Consider the following 24,819-nt stretch of genomic DNA (forward strand, 5'->3'; position numbering starts at 1 on the left):
GTAACTTCCAGTCCAGATGACTTTGGTAAGTTAAATGACTGACAGTAATCTTTTTAATAATAAAAATGTCTGAAAAATATAAAATTATCTAGGAGTGTTCCATAACCAGTTTCATTTCCTATTCCATTATGTGTTCAAATACGGTATGATAGGGGAGAACGGGGGAATCTGAGGCACCGGGTAATGTGAGCCACCCCCTGTATCGAGGCAACGGAAAACATGTGTGGTCATGTGAGATATACTGTATGTTTTCAAGCCCCTCTCATTTCCCCATGGCCCTGAAAGAGAGTACCTCATGGTGCTGTGGTAAGCATGTTTTTTTCACCAAAATAGGTATTTTGCATGTAAAAGTAAATTTTCTTGCTGTCAACTTAATCAACTGTTGTGCCAAAGCAAATTCACGTAGAAAAACTTCTATCATACGTGTTGATGAACTACCAACATATGAAACCATGTGATGCTGATAACTGAAGATTAGCCTGAAATGCGTAGAGGTAGTTTTTTCTCAAATTGTGGTGGTGGGGGAAAGTGAGCCAAATGCTGTGGGGGAAAGTGAGCCACTGTCTCACTTTCCCCCACCATGAGGCACAAGTTAAGTTTAGTCTTAAACATATTTTAATGTAATATTACATGACATATGTTTTATTTTAATGTCATACACATTGTAGAAAAGCCATCATGCCAAGGAAATACACCAGGAAGACGACCTGGGGCAACCACACGGAAAGAGCACCTTCTCATCTTTCCCTGTAACCTTCAGAGCTGGAATTTAGAGTAGGCCTAGTTGTAGAGTATGACAGGCTGATGTTATAATCCAGTTGGGTCTTCTCCTGTGTTCTGAGTCCCAGGCTGTTCTCGCTGGTTCTGATTTTCAGTTTACTTCACTTTACCCCACAGCTGGGGTAAAGTAAGCCACATGACAACTTTTTTTAAAACAATCATATTTTCACTACCCTTTGTCATGAAAAATTCTGCTAATGCCCATTTCTAGGAAACATCCTGAATTAATGGGAAAATGTGTAAATGTGAGCGATAAATCATGTTAGCTCACTAAGAGGGGAGCACATGTAAAAAGTGGCTCAGATTACCCCGTTCTCCCCTATGTGTTTTTTTCAAATTGGACCCTAAGAACAGAAGTGTTCTTACATCCATCACAAAACAGGACTCAGCCTAAGGGGTCTTTTGTCTTACCATAATTTATGTAACACTAAAAAACATCCAAAGTGCATCCAAAGCACGTTTCTTATCCTGTGGTATTGTGTTGGAGGTTGTGAGGAGGAAAAAATGGGTTTGTTTAGGAAAGTTTAAATTCAAATGACACTACAATACTGGAAGAAGAGGAAAGACAAGCTTGGGCAACTAGTGCACTGCTGGTACAGTTGTTGGGCGTAGTACAAAACCCTTTGGCATGCAGGACCCATTTGAAACAGGCTTTGGATCTACAGCAAAAGACTGGTGTATCCGGAACTTAGACAAATGAATTGACCAGGCTACCGAAGAGCCATTGTAACCAGAAAAATAAAGCCAGAAATCACATAATGATAAAGCAGACCACCTTCTCCAAAACACCAAAGGTTTGTATACCCTCTTTTTCCCGTTTACTGACCCTTCTCCACAGTCCTGCTGTTGCCAAACCCACAGAAAAAGAGAAGAGGGGAAAGTGAAGCCATGCCCATTTTCTGAACTGCACACTTGTGTGCACGCCAGCTACTGTGACCCTGGGGATTTGGGTAGAAACTTTTTTTTCTCCAAATACTGGACAAATAAATATTCTTTGCAAGCAATAAAAACAAACACAAAGCTATTTGCTTTTATTGCTGAAATTGGATTGGATGCCTAAGTTCAGTTTCAGTTCAGGACTGGGGTCAGTCAAGTTTTTGTTTAATCCAAAACGTTGCAGAAGCTAGCATTGGTCCCATGCAGTCATAGGTGCAGTATGTACCAGATCTAAATGACAACTCGCCAATAACTGAATGCCAACATCCCTTTCCCAAGCCGTCAACAACAACCCTGTGTCTCTCAGGCCTATCATCTAACCCAAGAGCTTCGCCAATTTGTCCAAGCACTTACCCTGGAAGGCATCCGAGTGGCCGGAGATGAGGTGCTCAAGCTCGTAGCTGTAGGAGTGAATGTTGTGTTGGGTTTCTCTTTTCACAGCAAACTGGTAGCTCTCCTCCATCTTGCGCGTGCAGCATGACGGACCCTGGTGCTTACAAACCAACAGATCCACATCTAGGAAAGTCAAATAGAAAAATTGGACATGTTTAATTTTATTTATTTGTTCTACTTTTTTTATATTCTCAAATCAGTGGTAACACATACAGTAAAGCATATCAAAAGGAGTACTGAAGTACAGACTAAATTGAGGAATGTCAGTGAGGATGAGCTAAGACATCTTATAAATGCAGATCAAATATTATCAAAAATACAAAGGCATTTTATTCTGCAAGATACATAAGAGTCTACACTGTGCTGTGTAAAATGTGTAAGTATATGTAGTGTCACGAGTCGAGTATGCACATATAGTAGATAGACAGGTCATAACTCCACTGGGAGACAGAGGAGGCACCATGGGAGGGTGAGAAAGTGGACCAAGAATTCATCCATGTTTCCCTGCTATAAATACCGTCTCTGCTAAATATATAAATAGCTTTGCTTCATATGATTGCACATGTCATCAAGATATACATTTGAGCGTGTATGTATACTGTATGTACCATAAAAACACAAATATACATGCATGCAGTAGAGTTTAGCAGTATGAACATGCAAATCCTACACACACACACACACACGGTAACTTGTCATAAGTCATAATCCTGCAGTTCATTACAGCCTCATGAAGGCAATGACCTAACTGCAAATACTATGATCCAAAGAACAGCTCAAGCAGGCACAATGACATCAGCTAAAACTGAGTTCACACTCTGCGTTGCCAGTGTCACCTGCTTCTCACCATTGCTACATATATAGACACTGTCATGACATCACTGAGACTGGTCACAATTAGCACAGGCTATTAAAATGGTCCTTTCCCACACATTTATTTGCACAAGTTCTCATGCACAGGGACATTTTCCAAAATGCAGAAGTCTGATATGATAACTCATTTTACAAGGATGTGAGGGTGTGGGGGGGGAGGGGCTGGGCATTAGAAGAGGGTGGCTGGAGGCAGGTGTTGTAACCAGAGCCTAAAGCATGGCCTTAGGACAGACCGCAAGACCAGTGCCTCACTGTCCAAATCCCTCCATGAAACACAATAGGGTTGCATTCTCAATCCCTCTTTCCCTTTCTGCTCCCTCTCTCCCATTTGCCTGGCATATCTTAGTGAAGCCTGGGTGTCTCTTAATTACCCAGTGAGGCTCCATGTGTTCCCATCCCAGAGCCAGACGAGTGAAGTCATAACTGGCTGTCCTGCCCCTTCCAGCTCATTATCTACGTCTCTTTTTATATTGACACTCTGTCCCTGACGAAACCGTTTCCCTGTTGACATCATTTCTGCGAAGGCCTATCCTGTTTCTTTCGGGACGTTTGGCCACCACTATTCCTGTCCCTTACCTGAACTATCACTGTATCAAGTTTGCACATTTCCAATGTCAACAGTCATAGTGCAGCTATCATCATAGTGCTATTTTCCATATTGTTGATGAGGGTGATGACAATATCAGTTAAAAAAAAACATGGAACAAGTGAAACCGTTGCTGGTCTACCTCATTCTTAGGTTAAATCTGTCATACAATATTTGTCCATAAAATATTCAATGACACCAACCTTTCAAAATGGATATTTTTTTATTATGAAAGGGATTTGGTAAGAGCAGAGTTCATCACACCCTGCTCACCAACCAAGAATCCAAGAACACTACACCACTGATTTGATGGGGGGATACTGGCTGTCTGAAGGTGGACACATACAATGCAAACCATTTCTCTAGAAAAGTTTTTTCTCAAACAATTTATATCTTATATTTACATATTTGTATTATTTCCACCAACTACTTAACAATAAGGAGGACACATTTGTGTATAAATTAATACAAATCAGTGTCTAGTCGACAGATTTTATATTTTATAATATGTGTCATGACATTCTACATCATCTATAATAATGCAATTGCAATTGTTGCAATTGTTTGACAACTCTTACTGGTAAAGCAAAATATTGTATGGATTCAGCACCGGGTGAGCATTCTGAACACCAAATGGGAGAGGTGTCTCTCTTATTAAATATAATAATTTGCATGTGTAACACATATGTTGTTTTAATAATTTGTTATGGTCACCATTTCAGCATGTTTTGTGTCTGTCTTCTTCTGTCCCCGACCCTGTTCTCCTCATTAGCTGGCTCTTTCTCTTCTTTGTGTTTGCGTGTATCTGTGATATGAAACTAATATCCAGGGACTCACAGTGGAATCCAGCCTGGCCTCTCCGTCCCTTGCAAGTAGATGCATGAAGTAAGTGATACTCGGATAGACTTTGGCTGTTAAAGCCACCACAGCAGGCTGACTAGCTGTCACGAATATACCATGGCCACTCTCTGGAATAATTAGAAGCCATGTCAATACTTGTATATCCAAAAGCAAACATACTGCTTAGTGCATTATTCTGTGTCTTTGCAAATATATAATATGCAGTATGCTAACAAAAAGCATTTTAGTCTTACTTCTGTCTGTAAGGTAAACTAAAACATGCATTGAGGACTCAGGGCAGCAGCCTTTCAAGAACACCAAGAGTCACCCAAGTAGGACAATGTAGGACATCTATCTATTAATATCTGACTGCCTTGTTTTGAGCAACGCAAGTATATTTTTGAACATACCTTTGAGTATACAGAATACAGACCATAATAAGTAATGACTTTCCCCTTTACCCTTTTCATGTTTTACAGAATGACTTTCTCCTTAGACTTGTTCATGTTCTACAGAATGAAGTAGGCACCTTTGGCAACAGTAACACTTTTGAACATCTGGACACTGCAATTCTTCCCCATTATTCTTTGCCAAACTACTCAAGCCGATAAATTGCTAGGGGACCATGACTCAACAACAATTTTAAAGTCCTGCTTCAAATGTTCGATTGGATGGATTTGAATGGTCTCTGAATTGCCTACATCAGATCAAAATTAGCCAAGATTTAAATTTGGCTTTGCTTCCACTTTCCCCTTTTATTTTCCAAATGTTACAGTTCCTCGAGAATTGTAGATTTGTCGGGGTAGAATCTATAGATATTGTTCGGATTTCAAAATACAACATTTGATGTAAACTACAATATTCCAACAAGACCATGCTCTACAGTTACTTGGTATTGAGTGTCCAAAGTGTATGCCACTCACTCTGCCTGGCTAAACCTTAACACACTTAGCTCTCCAGACTGGGTGTCAAGTCTGAATCCTAATTCGCTTAATCGTCTTGAGGTGACAAATACCTCTGGAGTAATTTGCCGTATTAAAGCCACGGCTCAGAGGTCTTGACTTGTTAGTCACAATCCCTTCAGCAACACCTCAGTGCCCTTCACTGCACAAGTCAACCCTCCTGAGTGGAGAAACTCTACCACTGTATAATTGCCAGGCCAACTCACATGCCATATTAAATATGTGGTACCACAGTAGCAGAGCTGAATACAGTATACTGCTGAGAATATGGTTATAACCACCTTTTTCAAACACACGTGCATAAACTCCAGCACTCATACAATTATGTATTCAGCTCACTCTCTCAATATAATATGGAAATGCTGTTTTGATATGAAATGTGTTGATGATGACTGGGAGGGTTGCGGTTTCCTGATGCTGCCGTTTTGATATGTATTTGAGAACAAGAATAACTTTGTTAGAAAGTAGGCAATTAATGCAGTTAGTCTTTTCCTGCCTCTGGAAGCCAGTTCCCCCTTTGAAGTTCCCAGATCCACTGAACATGCAGGATATTTACTCTCTACTCATTTGCTGTGTTTTGGATGGACCGTGTTGAATGAAAACACATCCCGCGTCTTGGCCGCATACCTGCATTTTTGGACAACCTTGAAACACAACTGGAATGTTTAGATTTCCCAGACCCCAAGCTGGAGCTGCCTACGGCGATTGGCACGGGGGTCTGAAGCCAAGCCAGAGGGCAGAGGTTGGACAAACAGGGTCTGAAGAGAGAAGTGGAAGACTGGTAGGCCGATAGTTTAAAACCTGATAAGGCTAAGATACTCTATATTAGGGGTGTGCGGAGACGTCATTATCTGTATCTGTATCTGTATCTGTTCAACCAACAAAATTATCTGTATCTGTATCTGTATCCGGATACACAACAAGAAGTGGGCGTGGAGTATACCGGAAGTTTCTTTTACAATAGCCTACATTAAAGGAAGTCACACCTAAATTGATTTTCTAAACTAATATTCATTGTCAATGCAATTGTTGTCCCTTCAAAGCATCACATTGATGTAATGTTGACATATAAGTCAGATATATTTCTACCTTTTCATCTCTCTCTCTCTCTCTCTCTTCTTTGTTCTCAGAATACGAAGAAATTCAGGGAACGAAAATATTGATAAATAACAGCCCAAATCTGTGCATTACTCACTGTTAGTAAATGAGGGCCAGTGTTTTACTTTTAACTTAATTAAGGTACCCCTTTAACTGGGGGAAATACAGCTGTATTTCATGATTATTTTTTATCTCTATCTCTATCTCTCCCCCTCCCTCTTTTTTTACTTTTGTTTTACTAAACTAAGATTTAGGAACAATATATGTATCAACGTACCAATCTCATAAACCCTAAATAATATGTTAGCCTTTCCACAAAGCCACATGTGATTTTAATGTGTCAAGTTTGCAGTTTCCGATTTTATTGTATAGGTCCTGAAGTAGGCCTAGCCGTAGCCTATACGCATTGATTGACAGCTGAAAAAGTACAGGTCCTAAACATCAGTTTGATGGAAACGTTGTGGTGTTTGAAAGAGTTTAAGCAGTAGGCCTAGTGAATGTAAATACATCGGGGAAGGGCTGACGGTGACTCGGGGTGCAGCATATTCCATCGGTTCGTCTCTTCTCCGCCACGGCAGCTGAGGAAACTCACATAAAAACGGCAGCGAATGCGACAGGTAGAACCCTCTATTCAAGGGAAAGGGCGAACGCGCTGCGTTTATCAGTGGATAAAAAGAGAGAGACCGCGGGTCACGGGACGCGCCCGGTCTTCTCATGTCCACCGCAGAACAGCTGTTAGTGACATTCTACCTGTTGTGTCATTGAGGCGGAACGCGCTGCGTCAATTAGGCGCATAATATATTAAAAAAAAATCCCCGAATAATAACGGGACTATTCGGAAATTATCCGTATCCGTATCTAACTCATTATCCGTGCTTATCCGAATACATATTCGGATTCGGGCTCATCCCTACTCTATATGCTCATATACAGACTAGCAGAGTAATTGTCAACATTTAAGATAAACTATTGAACATTCTTTCTCAGAATATAAGCGGTAGATGATATGCTTGGTAGTCTATTAACTTCATAAAACTGTATCCGCCTCTATCACAGTAGCAAGCCAGGAGGGTACGGTGGTAAACAATCCACTGACACACAAGATAGTCTTAGGCTAAAATCCAATAAGAGATGGTGTGTGAGACGGACTCAGACGGAGTAATCAGCTTCAGACTGGGGCCACACTGGTTAGCTGGAGTGTTTGGGGAGACTGGGAAAGAGCATCTGAGGTGCTTGTCCCAACAACAAGCTGCCCTGTCTTCTAGCTTTAAGACATTGTCAGGGATACCGATTTTCTTCTAATGGCTTTAGTTTCACAAAACTAAACAGGAGTTTTTCTTATGTGAATTTCACATTAGATTGAAGTTGGTAGTTGACGGATGTCCAGGAAAAGAAAAAAACACAGATGCTCAGTGATTTTAAGTATGGTGTAGTTGTGCACCATGGGTATGCTCTGTCAGGAAGAAAGGCCAAGTTAAAAAAGGAATAAAAATAACTACAGCCAATCAAAGACCATGTTGTGCTTTGAGAGCTTGCCAAGGCTTTTGACGTCGTAACTGGTTACGGATGTGGAGAAATGCGATAACATACTGTGTTCCCATTCCCTTGCTATTAATTCATGACCCTACTCTCTTGTATAAAAGATAAAAAGACACTTTCCCTTTCACTCTAAAATAGCTGTTAATGAGTCAGTAAATAAGAGAATGGCAGTAGATTATTAAGTTGATAAAAGGGGTTATTTCTGGCATCATACAAGTCCTGCTCAATCAGGTCGTTTTAACTGAGCTGTAAAATAGGATGATCATTATCGGAGGACATTATCCAAAAAGCCAACTGTAAAAAATGTGTGCCTTTAAGACAGAACTGCTAGCTCTCTACTATGCAAATGACCTATCTAAGGCCTATATCAGCACCCTGTGGTAATCTCAATATTGAGTCTTTGGCTGCGTACCATCGTACCAAAGTGGCCATAACTCTTCAAAATAATCACAATACAAGCAACTTCATGTCACTCCTTATCTAAGTATCTCAGTTGGCATGGAGATAAAGTCCAAGGAACGAAGTAATGACTGTAAAGCAAATACTTTGGTCTGAAATTATTCAATACAAATAAATATACATATTTATCTTTTCTTTTTGGGGCGACTGTGGCTCAGGTAGTAGAGCGGGTCGGCCAATGATCGAAGGGTTTGCGGTTCGATCCCCGCCCTGCCACTTGTGTCATGGTTGTTGTGTCCTTGGGCAAGACACTTCACCCACCTTGCCTCATGTGAATGTCGATAGTAAGCCTGGTATCGGTGTACAAATGTGTCTCCCTTGCAAAAGAGTATCCGGTCTCAATGGGATTTACCTGTATAAATAAAGGTTATAAAAAACTAAACTACATTCTAGTTTAAACATAAGAGTGCTTTTGATAATCATAAGGCACCATCACCATGTTATTGAACTTAAACGTATTGAAACACAAAAGAAAAACTGGTTAAATATGTGCAGCTTAAAAGTGAAACTGTTGTTATATAAGATCATATTCTATTGGCTTGGACTCTTAAGTTCCCCGTTGCCACACTCCTGGTGCTTAGTGAGAAATCCGTTCACCACACATGAATGAAATGCAGCACTGTATCCTAAAACAAACAACAGACTGTGAAAAGGGCTGAAATTTTGCCACATCAAATTTCAAGAGTTGCTTGTGTTGGCATTCAATCTGAGAAATGAAGCAGAGTAGCATAATTGTGTACACACATACGCACACACACACACACACACACACACACACACACACACACACACACACCAAATCTCCCACTCTAACAAAACCCCCCCTGTCAGTGCTTTGAAGACAAGAGTGTGCCTGACCCAAAACAACCTTTCAAGGAGCAGTACAAATAAAAAGCAAAATATGATAGAAGCCCAAAATATCCTGGGGAAGCTACAGCAATGTTTGATTAGCTGTGAGGGGAAGGAACAGCAGAGGTGGTGGGGTGTGAATGCACACAAAATGCAGTACGCCACACCCTGTAAACAAACACAAATATTTATATCAATTAATACTCCAGAGCAAAGAGCCCGCCGTCCGTATCTGGATCATATCATCCCCACTTTCCAAAAATGTTATAACTATAGGTGTGTCACAGGAAAACAAAATCTATCTCACTGTAGGGGGCAGAGGTGGGGAAAGCACATTTATAAAAAGGATAGCCTATTTGCATACCTTTCCCACCATACTGTGTACTTGTTTGCTCTCTGTTAGTTAATACGCTACATCAACAGCTGAGATTGCCAGCAGAGATAGTCCCATGTAGCTTCTGCCAATGCCCGGCCAATCTATCATGCAAGACATGCTCCAGACATGATGACATCCTAAGAAGACCAAGATCCTCCCCTTGTCTTAAAGAGCTGTGGCCCTAATCTGCTGCCTACAAAGAAATTGGCATCCTCCGTTGCTATTGGTGACTCTGTTAAACAAACATATCAAGTGGTTGAGATGCACCTCTAGGCATGTTTCCTGCTCAGCTATCTATCTCTTCTCCATGTTACAGCTCACAGACTCTGATGTGATACTTGGGTGACACTTAAGGGGCTGCCACCAACCTGCATGTGACACTATTTCAGAAATGATTCTGGTATGGTGTCGTATCGATAGTTTCATATAGCATATCTTCTGCTATTTACTAGTAGAAACGCAGTTAAATCTTAGACACCTTCATGTCTATAATACTCACAATAAACAAGGGGAAAAGATTTTCAGTCACCATTAAAATATTTTGGAAAGAGTGAAAAAGTATAATGATAATGCCTGCTTAATAGTGTTATTTATTGTGTTTAAATATGCCGATTGAAATGACCCCACAGACAGTTGAAGAGACTTGAGTGATGGAGGTTCTTGATGTTCTTGCAGAAAACACTTACACACAAAAACCAGCATAGTTGAAACAAAGCCTGAACTGGCTCAAAAATGCACTTTGCCTCCAAAACAGATTTGGAACCAATGTTTATGCTCGTAAAATAACCTTTCCTTGGTGCCCAGGAGGAAAACACATACCACAAAAACCTTCAAGGCATCTGAAGCTGCTTTCAAGCATCACTCTAAAAAGAAATCTTACAGGAGACAGTAAACAAATTGGGAACCATGTCAACTGAGGGACGAAAGGGCTATATAAGTAATAGGAGTCTGGACAATCGATTCCTGTAAAACTGTGGCTCCAAAACTCAAGTGCATGTAAGCGTAAGCAATGCCACCACAAGTATCTAAAAAGGCACATGGCCAAAAGAGTTGGTGGTGGTATACCTCTGAAAATCAATTTGAAGATTGCAAATCAATCACTCCAATTGTGAACCCAATAATGACAACCTTTCATTCACTGAGATTCAACCATATGAGACCCCTACATAACACTTGTTTCTGCCCAAAAACTCTGCTCAGCAGCATTTGATGGTGCCGGCTTTCTGCCCAAAGATATGTGCGATAATTATTTAATCTCTCCAAAAATCATGCTTGATAAGCAGCTGGGTGGCATGCAAAGCTGCAAATTGTGGAGAAACTCAAAAGGATCTGATGCTTTAAACAAAATAGTGTATATAAAACAAATTTCTACAATGTACAATAGACACATATGATGCATAAAATGTATTTAAAATGGGCCTGACAAACATGTTAAGACACACTTTACTGACTTTAAGTGAATCCCGGATTTGGCAGTGTGCTATATTGTTTAGAAAAAAACTAATTCAAACCAATTGCATCCCACATATCCTACACAATATCAGACAAATAGACCGCTTTATGGTCAAAATCCTTTAAAAGTCTTCGACCAAAATGACTAATATGAGAAAATCACTATCAATATGCTGCTGCCACATGAGTGGGCTTTACTTTTTCTTTTGGGCGAGCACTCGCTGTGTATTATTAGCAAAACCTTTTGATGCCTTGCAGTGCACTTTAGCGAAAGTAGGTGCGAATAGCACTGACTCACCTGTGCCAGGTGTCTCCGGTACTCGGTGCAGCGGCCCGACCTGCCGCAGTTGGAAAGCGGTCCTCACTTCATGACAACTATACCCGTCCACGTCGATCGCGTTCACCGCAAATATGACCGCTGACACAATCCAAAATGAGCCGCAATAGTTTACGCGTGGACATATTCCTCGGGACATTGCCGCATCTCACACCAGGTATCCTTGTGGATAGCCTACTGTAGCCTGACTGCAAACTGTGTGACAGTGTTGAAAATAGACGGCACTCAATTACAATGAAGCGACGATAAGTTTAAACATCTGACAAACGTTTCCCGACTTATTTTCACATTATTGGTTGGGCTGAGTGTGAGCGCCACACAGCAGAGGATTGATGTGTCTTCTCTTTGACGGAGGAAGAGTGGTTGTGGGCTGAAGCCAGTCTGTCCCGCGCTCAACACTTTGCAGTGGTCGGCTGTCTGCATGCCTGTTTCCAAAGCCTTGCGCAGACTCCCCTCCCTTTCTGTTTACCTCAGTGCCACAACTGAAACTCACTACAATATCCCTGTTGCTAAAGCCTACTGACACATGAAGTGGCAGTATAGCAACCTTTTTTAAATTCTTACTACAACAAAAACTAAAAACAAGCTCATTATATATTTTAGTTAATAATTAAATAGCTTACTACAAAAAAAAGGACACTACACAATTTTATAATTTGAAATGGGCTATTTAAATTTAATTCCTTTTATATCGTTTTCAAAGTATGATAATTGATGATTGCAACTGACTCCGTGCGCCAAGGAGAATCAGTTTATGAGGCATTGTAGAGCAATACTTTATTTGATTTACATTGCTGCCATCTACTGGCGGAAACCTTTAGTAAAAGAGCAACCATATGTCGTTTCATCCATACTTATTTGCCTGTTACATGTATGATACTCCTTTTAGGCTTTGCATCCTTTGACATAAATTAAACAAGTTTGAAGAATGTTTTGATTTAATTGCCATTATCCTGTCATGATGATAACTTTTTCAGATTTGGCATTAAATAATGTAGATACACTTCAGATCAAACAAACCGTGCAAAGGCATTGGCAAGCATGGCCCGTGTATGACATCACATCTGCAAATTATGAGACAAGCAAATATATCTCCAACTATTTAAACTAGACAAGTCATTTTTAAAACTTTTACATATTGTATCTTCAATACTGCCCTCTCCTGAACAGATATGGTATCACATGTGATACCAGATCTGTCCAGGAGAGGGTAGTAATAGCCCATAATGGACCTGATTACCCACTGTAACACGTTTTTATCTAGGCCTACTGGTATGAAACATTCAAATGTATTTTAAATAATATGAGACAGCTACTTGTCGGGCAATAATTATTCTGTTTTTGTTCAACTGGTAAAGTCAGAGACAATGCAGGCCAGTCCATACAGTCTATGGGCTAGTTCAGGGGTTCTCAAACTTTCAATAGTATCCAGCTGCAGCCCCGGAGACAAGCACCCTGGCGTGACAACGACACCCAGGCGTGACGGAAGTAACTGTGGTGTGACGGACGTTACCTGTAGATTTTATTTTTGCAACGTCATAAACTTCTAAGTTGTAAACAACGTCAAACAATAACAAGACAGCAGACCGATACTAAGTTTGTGTTATTTATATTGTTTTGGCGATTAGGTTCAGGCATCACAGTTGGGTGGTTAGGGTTAGGGCAAGGGGACAGGAGAGGTTAGAATATAGATAGAACATTGACGGAACACGGCGGCGGCCATCTTGAGTACGTCACGTCAAACAATAAAAAAGACCGCAGACCGATAGGCTACTAAATTTCGGTTATTTAGGCCTATATTGTTTTGAGGATTAGGTTCAGGCATCATAGCTGGGTGGTTAGGGTTAGGGGAAATGAGTGACATAGCAGACATGTCATGGAAGCTAAATAGTCAAAAATCACGTCCGTCACACCACTGTTACTTCCGTCACGCCTGGGTGTTGTTGTCACGCCAGGGTAACTTGTCTCCGGGGCTGCAGCTGGACCCTACTCCAAACTTTTGATAGCTGAGGGCCAATTTAGGAACCCAACATTGGACCGAGGGCCGCCGAAGGAAAACAAATTAAAAAACTGAAATCATTTCAATGGCCAGGTTGCGTCTTTACAGTTTACATGTATTGGTCTGCATCCAGTAATATGAAATTAACAAATTTTAATTAATTAATGAAGGGCTAGGTTTCATTTCAATATTGGGGGGGCACATTAAAAGTGGGGGTCTGGGTGTAGTCCCCCAGAAAAATTTGAGGTTCAAACATGTGCATTCTGGTTAATTTTTATGCAGTAATTTGTGTCTTCTGTATTTATTTATGGTGGACATGTTAAGGAAAAGACAACTAGCTCCCATTGATGCAAATCTAATGTAATATAAATCAGTAAGGCACTAAGGCATTCTGTATTGCATTCAAATATTTATTCTACTTTATTGTTACTTCACCTTTAAGCTGGTCACAAAAAAAGGCCATTTTAATTTTGTTCTGTGTTATTCACCTAGGTCACATAGGTGACTTTTTTTGGTGGGCTGCTATAGTAAGAGCTCAACATATGTGCCTCTGGTAATCCAGGTGTTGAATTTATTCTGAAGTGATCAGGATACATGAAACTGACTAATTTATCTGGTTCTCAAATTACTCAAATAAAATTGTTCACCTGTAGGGTTGCAAAATTCCGGGAATTTTCAAAGTTGGAAACTTTCCATGGGAATTAACGGGAATTTATGGGAATTAACGGGAATTTGGGGAATTAACGGGAATAAACGGGAATTTACTAAATTTAAAGCAAACCAAATGCACTAAATTCTTCTAACTGTGTTATTTCAGTCCAGGCAAACGTTCTAGACTGTAAAAAGCAGTTTTTTCAACTAAGTTTTTATATAGTTATGAACATTTAATTTCAAATCAGATTTTTTTTTAAGTTTATTGAGACACCCAACTTGATATCATATATTGATTTTTACTAGACCAGGTTTACAAAGGCTTAAACAGTGATTATAAATATAGTTGGGGAAAATATATTTGAGCAAAATCTTGACTAAAATAACCAGATTTTATGCAAGTAACCTTGGCAAGTTGCACATAGCACACATCCTACTGCAGGGGTACTGAGGCCATGCCCTCTACATGCTCTGTGCATTCCTCCATCACATGGTGGGCATTTGACTTTATTTATTGAATAGGTTGGGTCAGACAGATGAGTAATATTTAACTCAACATTCATCTTTTTGTTGTTCAGTGAAATTATTGATTGTTCATAAAATAATCAAAACATGATAAAGTTCTTACAAATAAATCTGTTCAAATGTAATGATTTTTAATTGTATTATTTTGCATGGATGTCAGCCTATGACCAAACATAGTGTTTAGATGTTTAGATTTATGTTTGGATATGAAAAAAAAAATCATTTAAATTACCGACATTTAGTTAATTCCTATAATTTCCAATTTTGAATATTCCCAAAATTCCCGAGCGAAAGTTCCCGTGGAAAGTTTCCGGAAAGTTTCCGGTAATTTACCGGAAACTTTCCACCCCTTTGCAACCCTATTCACCTGGTATTCACATCTCCAGTCTTGTGACGTGCCAAAATGCAATTCTCAAAGCCAGAAGGCCACTGGAGCTGGTCTGGGGGCGGAAATAAACTACATTAGTGTTTGAACTTTGGGAGCAAAAAACGGCAGAGTTACTATCATGGTCTAATCATTCAGTAGGCTATGTATCAGTGCTAGAACAGCTATAGGCCTACTTCATTGGTGTTGTAGGCTACAACAAGGTTAGCATAGCACACAGACCAGTAGGCCTAAGTTATATCCATAGGTCCTTGGTTATATCCTAGTTCAACTAGCCCAGGAGGAAGAGCAAATGGTTTAAATTAATGCTAGCCACTAGCCAGCAATTCTTATTTGATTTTATTTGATTTGATTTGATTTTATTTTATTTTATTTTATTTGATGGAAATGTATTTCGAACATGTAATAGAAAACAGAAAATGTTACAGAAAATAATGATGTTACACAAAATAGAAAGCATAGGCCTAATAGGCTAAGTAGCCTAGCCTACATGAACTGATAATTGTAAGAACATGTTCGAAAAGGAGTGGGAAGAAGTTTACACTTAACACAAACAATGGCGACAAATTTTACCTGGCTGGGATGAACTGATGAGATGAAAAGGTGAGAGGCAATTGGCGGTGGGCGGTAGCCTATACCGGTGTCATAGTCATCGCCAGTGTGATTTTGCGCCACGACATGGATTTTGCCATAGCCTTAGCCTAAGACCCTACGTCAACACCGTATAACTATTGATAGCCCAATTGCTTAAATAATAAATAAATATTTAAATAAATATATATATATATATAGGGGAAGGTGGGGTGATTTGTGCATTTTGGAAGTTGCAAAACCCCTTGTTTCTAGAAAACCGTGGAAGAAATTGGAAATGTGACCACATATTTAAGAAGAGCCATCCATTTGACTCATCCTGTAAAGAAGGGAGACACAAGGAATAAGATATAAGCACATTTAAGCTAAAAAAACTGTGTTTTGCCTTTCAAAGTAAAATTTCCATGATCAAGGTTTTTTGATTATTGTGTCTGAACAATTATAGACACGTTTGAAAACATTTGACACATGTTTTAGTGCTTTGGTATATGCTACACTTTGAGTCTATATAGTTAGCACAATGTCAACCCTAAATTGCTGCATCATGCCTATTATCCAAAATTCTGGGGATGGGGTGATTTGTGCGCAAGGGCCTGGGTGAGTTATAAGTAAGTAAGTAAGTAAAATGTATTTATAAAAGCACATTTATGACAGTTTGCACTGTCCAAAGTGCTGTACATAGTGCATTCAGTAGGTAAACAATGAAGGTAAAATAACAATAACCAAAATAAAAGACGTAAAGCCCATACATCCACATAAACACAGATAGTAGTGCAGAGGTAAGTAAGTAGTGCAGAGGTTAATGGGGAGGAAACACCAGGGTGTACATATGGGTTTTGAGCCTTGATTTAAAGGCAGAAATGTAGGGGGAATCACATTTGTCAGGTGGCAGTTGGTTCCACAAGCACGGAGCAACTATTGCAAAGTACATTTCTGAGAGTTGTGCCAGTGGCATGGCTGTATACGCTGGTCACCAAAAGAAAGTGATTGTCTACAGTAGCTCAGAAGAGAGTGACATCTCAATTCCACTTAACGACACCACTGATGAGAGTTCAGATGGCCAGAAAGATGATGATGGTGACTTTGTCATTGTGACACAATGACGCACAAATCACCCCACGTAGTGGGGTGATTTGTGCGACAAGACAACTTTTTTTCCGAAAGCTATATTTCTTAAACAGTTTATTCCAGATCCAAAGTTTTTATTGCCAGGGATGCACAACATCCTGAAATATATATACATATTTGAGTTGGAGACATAACTGTCAAGGCCTCACTTTAAAATCACTTTGAGTAAAAAGTTGCACAAATCACCCCACCTTCCCCTATATATACAATAACTATTTTCTTTTTAGTTGTGTTCGAATAGCCTACTTGTCTTGAGTTTGTACAGCACTGTTTCCTCTGCTCATCAAGGGGTGCTCGAACCTTCCCGACGTAGGCCTACTATGGAGCCTTCCTACTGGAGGACAACGTTAGCATAGCTAGCGTAGCATATGTTTGGTCTTTTTGATTGAAAAAAATGATTGCCGTGCAATTTACAAAACAAGAAAGTGAAATATTACAAACATATTAAACAATGGTGGAATGTCGAGAAAAATAAATAATAATTTGGTAAACAGTCAAAAGAACACTAAAGGGCAAGGAGACATTAAAAGATAAAGGAAATTTGGACATGTAAGAATAAAGCTATCTAGATATTCATTTTAGTAGTGACTTAAAATTGACAAAATAGCACATAGCCTACCGAATAAGAGTTTGCAACTGGTCCACCATAAATGCACCCCAGCAGCCTGAGCCTAGGCTACTGCCTATAGCCTATAGCTCAGGCTAAGCCTACTGCTCCTATAGCCACATGAATATCTCTAAGAAAAATGGTAAAATTTTATTTTTATTTATTTTTTATTGTAGGACTGCTGTATTGGATTGAATGGAGGTAATATTATATGTAGTCGCCCGTCACCTCAGCAAGGCACAACTCTTTTATTGGAGCCTATTTGTGGCACATGTTTTCATAGCAGACATTTTGACTCAGCCGGAAAATCGGTGGAATTAATAACAATGATGACTAATTTCCGTAAAGAAGTGCCAGCACACACTCCCCTAAGTTGAATGGAGCCATACATAATGTTATTAATTTGCCTTCACCTGTGCTTCACATGTCATAAATGGATATGCCACATTAGTTTCCTTAAGTGCAGTGCTGGAAGTTTGATTCCCCACACCTGTCTACCTGTCTGTTTAGTGTCATGAACATTCCACAATTAACATGGACTTGAAGCTACAGCACCAGTGCTGCTGTGTGTATGTTTACATGTGTGAATACGAGGCATTGTGAAGTGCTTTGTATTAGTCTCAGGGACAACATGAATTTGTGTTTGCTTTCACCAGGATAGATTCAGAAACTTTTTTTTCATTTTCAAGAATGAATGAATATGCAATACTATTTTGTTCACCCAGGACTTGAATCTGTAGCCTACCTCTCTGTTGGGCTCCAGGGCGCTATCAACTACAGAAGACACTCTTGATGAGGCATCTTCTTCTGGTAAGGCCATTTTTGCTATTTAAAACTAGGCTATGTAATGGAATAGAAGTGTTTTTTTTTAATTATGTATACCAGGGGTGTCAAACTCTGGCCCACGGGCCAAATCTGGCTGAAAGTTCCACAGCTCAGGAGTTTAAGCCATGAATTGATGAACTTGCATTGAAGAAAAGATGTCAGTTTTCTAATGGCTGTAAATAGGCCAATCTATGTGGCTAAATAGCATGCTAATATTGATGATTGATTGTGTCTAAGGATGAATGCTAACATTATCTGGTTTCTAACTTTTGCCTCAAGTTACAATATAGCTCACTAGCTAACGTTAGCCGCTGATAGCCCAACCCCTTCGTTTCCAATGGTGGCTTTGCATTTCAATACCAAGTGTCATAAATAGTTAACACTGGTGCTGGGTCATGATTCCTAAAAAACGTGATGTGTTTTGAATGTGCAGAAAGTTTTGAAAAATCCAAGAGAAAACATACTGTGGCTCAATCCAGGATGCCTGAGAGCCTTACTGCATTATAGTCCTTTATAATTGTTTCACCAGGAACCTGAATGTTGTCTTTTCCTTTACAAAAATAAAGACATTTCCACAATAAATTGACGCAAAAAAGGCACAGAAAACCGAAACAGAAAAATCCACCAGAATACAGGAAATTAAGTGTTTGACGCACAACAATTTCTGGGGGAGCACCTCCATACCCCCAACCTATAATTTGTTCCCCAAAATATGTAAACAAAACCTAGCCTATGCCCCTGTATGTACGCAGGTTATATACCTAGATACAGTATCTCACAAAAGTGAGTACACCCCTCACATTTCTTCACATTTTTCTTTATATCTTTCCATGAGAAAACACTGAATAAATGACACTTTGATACAATGTCAAGTAGTCAGTGTACAGCTTGTATAACAGTGTAAATTTACTGTCCCCTCAAAATAACTCGACACACAGCCATTAATGTCTAAACTGCTGGCAACAAAAGTGAGTACACCCCTTAGAAAAAATTTACAAATTGGGCCCAAAGTGTCAATATTTTGTGTGGCCACCATTATTTTCCAGCACTGCCTTAACCCTCTTGGGCATGTAGTTCACTAGAGCTTCACAGGTTGCAACTGGAACCCTCTTCCACCCATTTATGACAGCATCACAGAGCTGGTGGATATTAAAGACCTTGCGCTCCTCCACCTTCCGTTTGAGGATGCCCCAAAGATGCTCAATAGGGTTTAGGTCTGGAGACATGCTTGGCCAGGCCATAACCTTTACCCTCAGCTTTTTTAGCAAGCCACTGGTCGTCTTGGAGGTGTGTTTGGGGTCGTTATCATGTTGCAATACCACCCTGCGGCCCAGTTTACGAAGGTTGAGTGCACATGGTCAGTGTCGTACACAGAGGTTGGCTTTGGAAAATAGACGTATGAGTGCTGCCAGCATTGCTGAAGGGCTTGAAGGGATGGGGGGGTCAACCTGTCAGTGCTCAGACCATACGCCGCACTCTGCATCATACTGGTCTGCATGGCTGTCAACCCAGAAGGAAGCCTATTCTAAAGATGATGCACAAGAAACCCCACAAAAAGTTTGCTGAAGACAAACAGACTACGGACATGGATTACTGCAACCATGTCCTGTGGTCTGATGAGACCAAAATACATTTATTTGGTTCAGATGGTGTTAAGAGTGTGGAGCGGCAACCAGGTGAGGAGTACAAAGACAAGTGTGTCTTGCCTAGAGTCAAGCATGGTGGTTGGAGTGTCATGGTCTGGGGCTGCATGAGTGCTGCCAGCACTGGGGATCTACAGTTCATTGAATTCTAACATGTACTGTGACATACTGAAGCAGAGCATGATCCCCTCCCTTCATAAACTGGGCCGCTGGGCAGTATTGCAACATGATAACGCCCCCAAACACACCTCCAAGACGATCAGTGGCTTGCTAAAAAGGCTGAGGGTAAAGGTTATGGCCTGGCCAAGCATGTCTCCAGACCTAAACCCTATTGAGCATCTTTGGGGCATCCTAAAACGGGAGATGGAGGAGCGCAAGGACTCTAATATCCACCAGCTCCTTGACGTCGTCATGAATGGGTAGAAGAGGGTTCCAGTTGCAACCTGTGAAGCTCTAGTGAACTACATGCCCAAGAGGGTTAAGGCAGTGCTAGAAAATAATGATGGCAAAACAAAATATTGACACTTTGGGCCCAATTTGGAAATTTTTTCTTAGGGGTGTACTCACTTTTGTTGCCAGCAGTTTAGACATTAATGGCTGTGTGTCGAGTTATTTTGACGGGACAGTAAATTTACACTGTTATACAAGCTGTACACTGACTACTTGACATTGTATCAAAGTGTCATTTATTCAGTGTTGTCGCATGGAAAGATATAATGAAATATTTGAAGAAATGTTAGGGGTGTACTCACTTTTGTGAGATACTGTATGTTGTTTGATTTTTGGATTAAAAAGAAGGCATGTCAGTAAGCTACATGTCTGGCCCTTAGTGTGATTATCATGTCGTAATTCGGCCCTTTGTGAAAATGAGTTTGATACCCGTGATGTACAGTATACTGAAGTAAATCCATTTTAGTGTTAGTGAACCTTGTCAGCAGATGGCGCCAACGACCCTAGTTTTCTGAAACCTCACTCTGGCACCCTAATGTTTATTTATGCAGTATGTTTTCTGTATGAGGTGTCATCCCAAAGAATAAGGTCCTTAGGAGGTGACAAGGACCACATGTTTTTGTTTTTAATTTCAACCTTTCTACATGACAGGAAGTCACTGTTTTCTCTCCAGCCAGAACAGACCTTCTTTCAAAGCCAGGCCCTATTTTGTACAAAAAAAATACTTCCTGGAGCCCTGGTAGTTGGCAGTAGGTCATTTGTCGCCCCCATGTTACAGGTGTCACAAACAACATCATACTACTTGCTGTAGTTTGGTCTGGCTTTGCGAGACTACAAACAACATGACAACATGAATATAACTGTGGCATTTCTGATGCCAATTAAGCACACCCAATCCTTTGACTATGAAAGGAAACATTGGCTGCTGTGTTTGTGGCAGGGGATCCTTTATTATGTCCTCATGCTTGTGTCTGAGTCCAGTAGTTAGTAGACAAGTCTTTGGGAGCTTTAGCCCATCAATTCTGGCCCTGTAAACTGGGATTTAAGGGAATTAAAGGTGGTTAAACCCCCAAGATTGGAGCCATCAACTGCCTGCTTGAGAGATTATGCTGTTCAGTCTCCCATTTTCACCTCTGTGTCTTGGTGGAACAGCGGGATGTGTGGAGGGCGGTTGTTAGAGACAAGCCTCAGCTTGACGTCTCTGGAGGGAGGAAGTGGTGATAAATGAGTGTCGAGAAGCTTGATTAAGTAGAACATTACCTCATGCTGTGCAACCTTTTATAAACTATCTATGTGTGCAACTCAACTGTCTAAGGAACAGTTTGATAAGATGTATGGTAAAAATATTATATTATATTATAATATATAACATCTTGCATTCAGAGGTTCCTATAGGGCTGTCTTGTGCATTAGGGAAGGAGTGCATAGATTTACTCTGCATGCAGCATGCATACAAGAAACATGGAGTGGTCATTGCCGGTCAGAGCAAGAACCTTCTGCTCCATTTCTCTCCGGTGGGGATGTGAGCCTTGCTTGTTGCATCTTTAATGATGGTCTGAAATCTACAGTGCCAATGTCTCACTATCTGTCCTGCCAGCAGTGCCTTTTTCCTCCTCACCTGCGTAGCACTCCCAGGGAAAACAGAAATCCGGGATTGCCAGTTAACCTCACAGACGCTTTCAAGCATTAGAATGACACCCCAAGCCCTTTTTTATGAGCAGATAGTGTTTACCGTAACTCTGTTACTAACTGTGTAGGTGCCAATCCCAGGGGCCTGTTGCATAAAACTAAGATAAGGGATTAACCTAGGATATTTCGGTTATCCTGGCTTGCGTTAGCCAGGATCTGGTTGCATAAAAGCGGAGGAACATAAATTACCATGGAGATTTATCCTTTACGTTTAGCCTGGTCGGGACCAGGCTAAACGTAAAGGATAAACTTATTCTGTTGCCTGATTGGCTCAGTCAGCTGTCACCCCGATCTGAAATCAAAGTGTTTAACAGTTATTCCATGATCTTCTGTGTACTGTTTTATTTTCATTAGCCTGTTTTAAGGTACCACATAAAGGACTACATTGTCATTTAGTTAAATGGTTCTTATTTTTTATTTATTTAACCTGAACCATTTATAATTAACTTAATTATAATTAGATTAAGATGAAATTATATGAATTATAATAATGTATGTGATAGCCTGTTCATATTACAGGCTATATTGATACAATTGATTATCGATGGCAGATGACGTTGCAAATGTGGGTCAAATAAATTCCCTTTGTACTTATAACTATATCGAGGTGCATCTAAAACAAAATTCAATATCAATGAAAATTTCCTTTTTTCTGTAATTTAATTCAGAAAGTGAAACTTAAATATATTCTAGATTCATTACACATGAAGTGAAATTATTCTAGAATAAACATACTTTTCAGAAGGTTGACATTTCTGTATTATAAATCCTTTTTTTGATTGGTTGTATGTCATATTCTAATATTTTGAGACACTGGATTTTTTATTCCATGATCAATCAATCATCCAAAAAAAGGCCTGACATATTTCACTTTGTGTAATGAATCTATGAAAGTTTCACTTTTTGAATGGACTTCCCATGATATTCAATTTTTTAGATGCACCTGCAGACTGCTCCCTGTCAACTATTGTATCATAAACCAATGCAGGGACATCAAGATCAGTTGGCAGAGAATACATCTGCTGTATGAAATTAACTGCCCCCTCACTTACGGTTTAAACTAGCAAGGCATTGTGGGAAAATGGCCTGTCTTTTTCATTTTTACATCAGCAAATCTGTGTTCGATCTCTGGGTCTACTTCTGAAAGCTGTGGGCTGGCACGTAACAGAATTACTTACACCTGGCTTTACAAAGCGGCCCCTTTTCATCCTGGATTGGCGTTTATGCAATTGACTAATCCAAAGTGCCCAGGCTAGACTTTGTCTAGGCTGGCTTTATCAATCATCCTGGATATCTTAATTCCACTTTTATGCAATAGGCCCCTGATGGCAAGAAATCACACTTAATAAAAGCTTGTATGTCTTGTAGTCCTCTCTCAATTCATTATGACTTTGATTCCCCAGTGGCATGTAATTGATCGGTGTAATGGTTTGTATAGACTCTTCATTAGCCTGTTACAGCAGTGGATCAATATGACATCATTACATGCATGATTGAACCAAGCACCAGGCATCTGCTCCAGGGCATTTTGGGCTGTGTTTGTAAACAGTCATTAATGTCACAAGGTTTCCACTACAAACCTGAGCCGTCAATGTTATGTTATTTTGCCAGTAACTTAAAAGACTGATTGGCCGACTACGTGGTATTGCCGGTTATCTAACTGCAAAATGTATCAAATGTATGGTGATCAGCCTTCAGTCAAAATGAACTAAGACATAGTGTTGGGCAGTAGTGCAGTAACACCCTATCCCTGGGTTATACAAATAATAACCTGGGCCTGTTGGCAATAGTATTCCTTTAATTAGGCCTACCGTCATGAAAAAAAATCTGCTATGTACTGTTCGCAAGTTTAAACTAAATGCCTTAAGCATGTGTGTCCATGTCCAGCAGGTACACCAATACCTGTGTTATGAAGATGCTATAAAAGTGATTCCTGTTAATGATGTAGGCCTAATTTGTCAAATTAATAACATGTCAAAAAAAGACATACTCGGGCATCACGTGACAGCCTCCTCTCAGAAGAGATAAATAGAAGGAATAGATGGCGAACTTAAACCAGTTGGTCCCCCAAAAAGTCTTCATTGTTTATTTCATCTTAGATATTAGAATGCAACTTACAATGCTTTACAAGTGAATATGCAGTGCTTTTGTTTGTTTCCCTTGTTTGGAACATAGGTTGTATTGAGTTACAGTTGTACATTTTGATGAGTTCAAGTGCTTTTAAAAAAAAAGGGTATTTTGTGAAGGTAATTCCATCGCGTTTATGTTCAATGTATCTTGTAAGAAAATAGGCCACAATGTAGAAATAGGTTGTGACCAAACATATACCGGGTATTATTTGGGGAAGGTATACAGATATCAAAAATTGTATACCTCCCAACCCTTCTAAGACAGAAATAATATACATTGTAATGTTGAGACAATCAAATAAAGAAGAAAATGCAGTGTTCCACTACCAAACATCTATTGCCTAAAGTAATGGCCCTTAGATGGTTACTAGGTAGGTGTTAGCCTTAGTTCTGAGTTCTTCCAATATATGTTCACAAGCACTCATTGTCCAATTGCAGCCCATATAAAAAAAAATCTTAAATCGAGTAACTTCACACAATTTCTTCGTTAAACTTTGATAAACAATATAAAAATGCAATAATCATATAGTCAAAATCTGTCTACAAAATAGTTTCTTTGAAACAGGATTTTAATAATGTATTCAGGCAGTCTTATCTCTGTATGAAAGTATTTGTGTCTGAAGGCATGTGTGAACTGCAAAGTTCCAGGCATTCTATCTTATTTCACCCTTCATTCTGTCCCTGAGGGAGTGTCCCCTACTGTTCACCAAACAAAGT

At 39.8% G+C, this 24,819-nt stretch overlaps 1 protein-coding gene across 2 annotated transcripts in view; it reads right to left on the bottom strand.

Moving 5' to 3' along the window:
* LOC307255219 (glypican-5-like) overlaps window positions 1-11,862 on the bottom strand; it is a 105,720-nt gene extending 93,858 nt beyond the window's left edge. For both annotated transcript variants that reach the window (XM_080033868.1, XM_080033869.1), the window contains exons 1-2: window positions 11,442-11,862; window positions 2,071-2,232 (exon numbers count right to left, since the gene is read on the bottom strand). In XM_080033868.1, the coding sequence (XP_079889994.1) occupies window positions 2,071-2,232; window positions 11,442-11,619 (340 nt within the window). In that variant the 5' untranslated portion in view covers window positions 11,620-11,862. The remainder of the gene's footprint in view (window positions 1-2,070; window positions 2,233-11,441) is intronic.
* Between the last annotated feature and the right edge of the window lie 12,957 nt (window positions 11,863-24,819).

The sequence above is a fragment of the Ammodytes marinus genome (genome assembly GCF_949987685.1).
Source record: "Ammodytes marinus genome assembly, chromosome: 9".
In the NCBI taxonomy this organism is placed as follows: domain Eukaryota; kingdom Metazoa; phylum Chordata; class Actinopteri; order Uranoscopiformes; family Ammodytidae; genus Ammodytes; species Ammodytes marinus.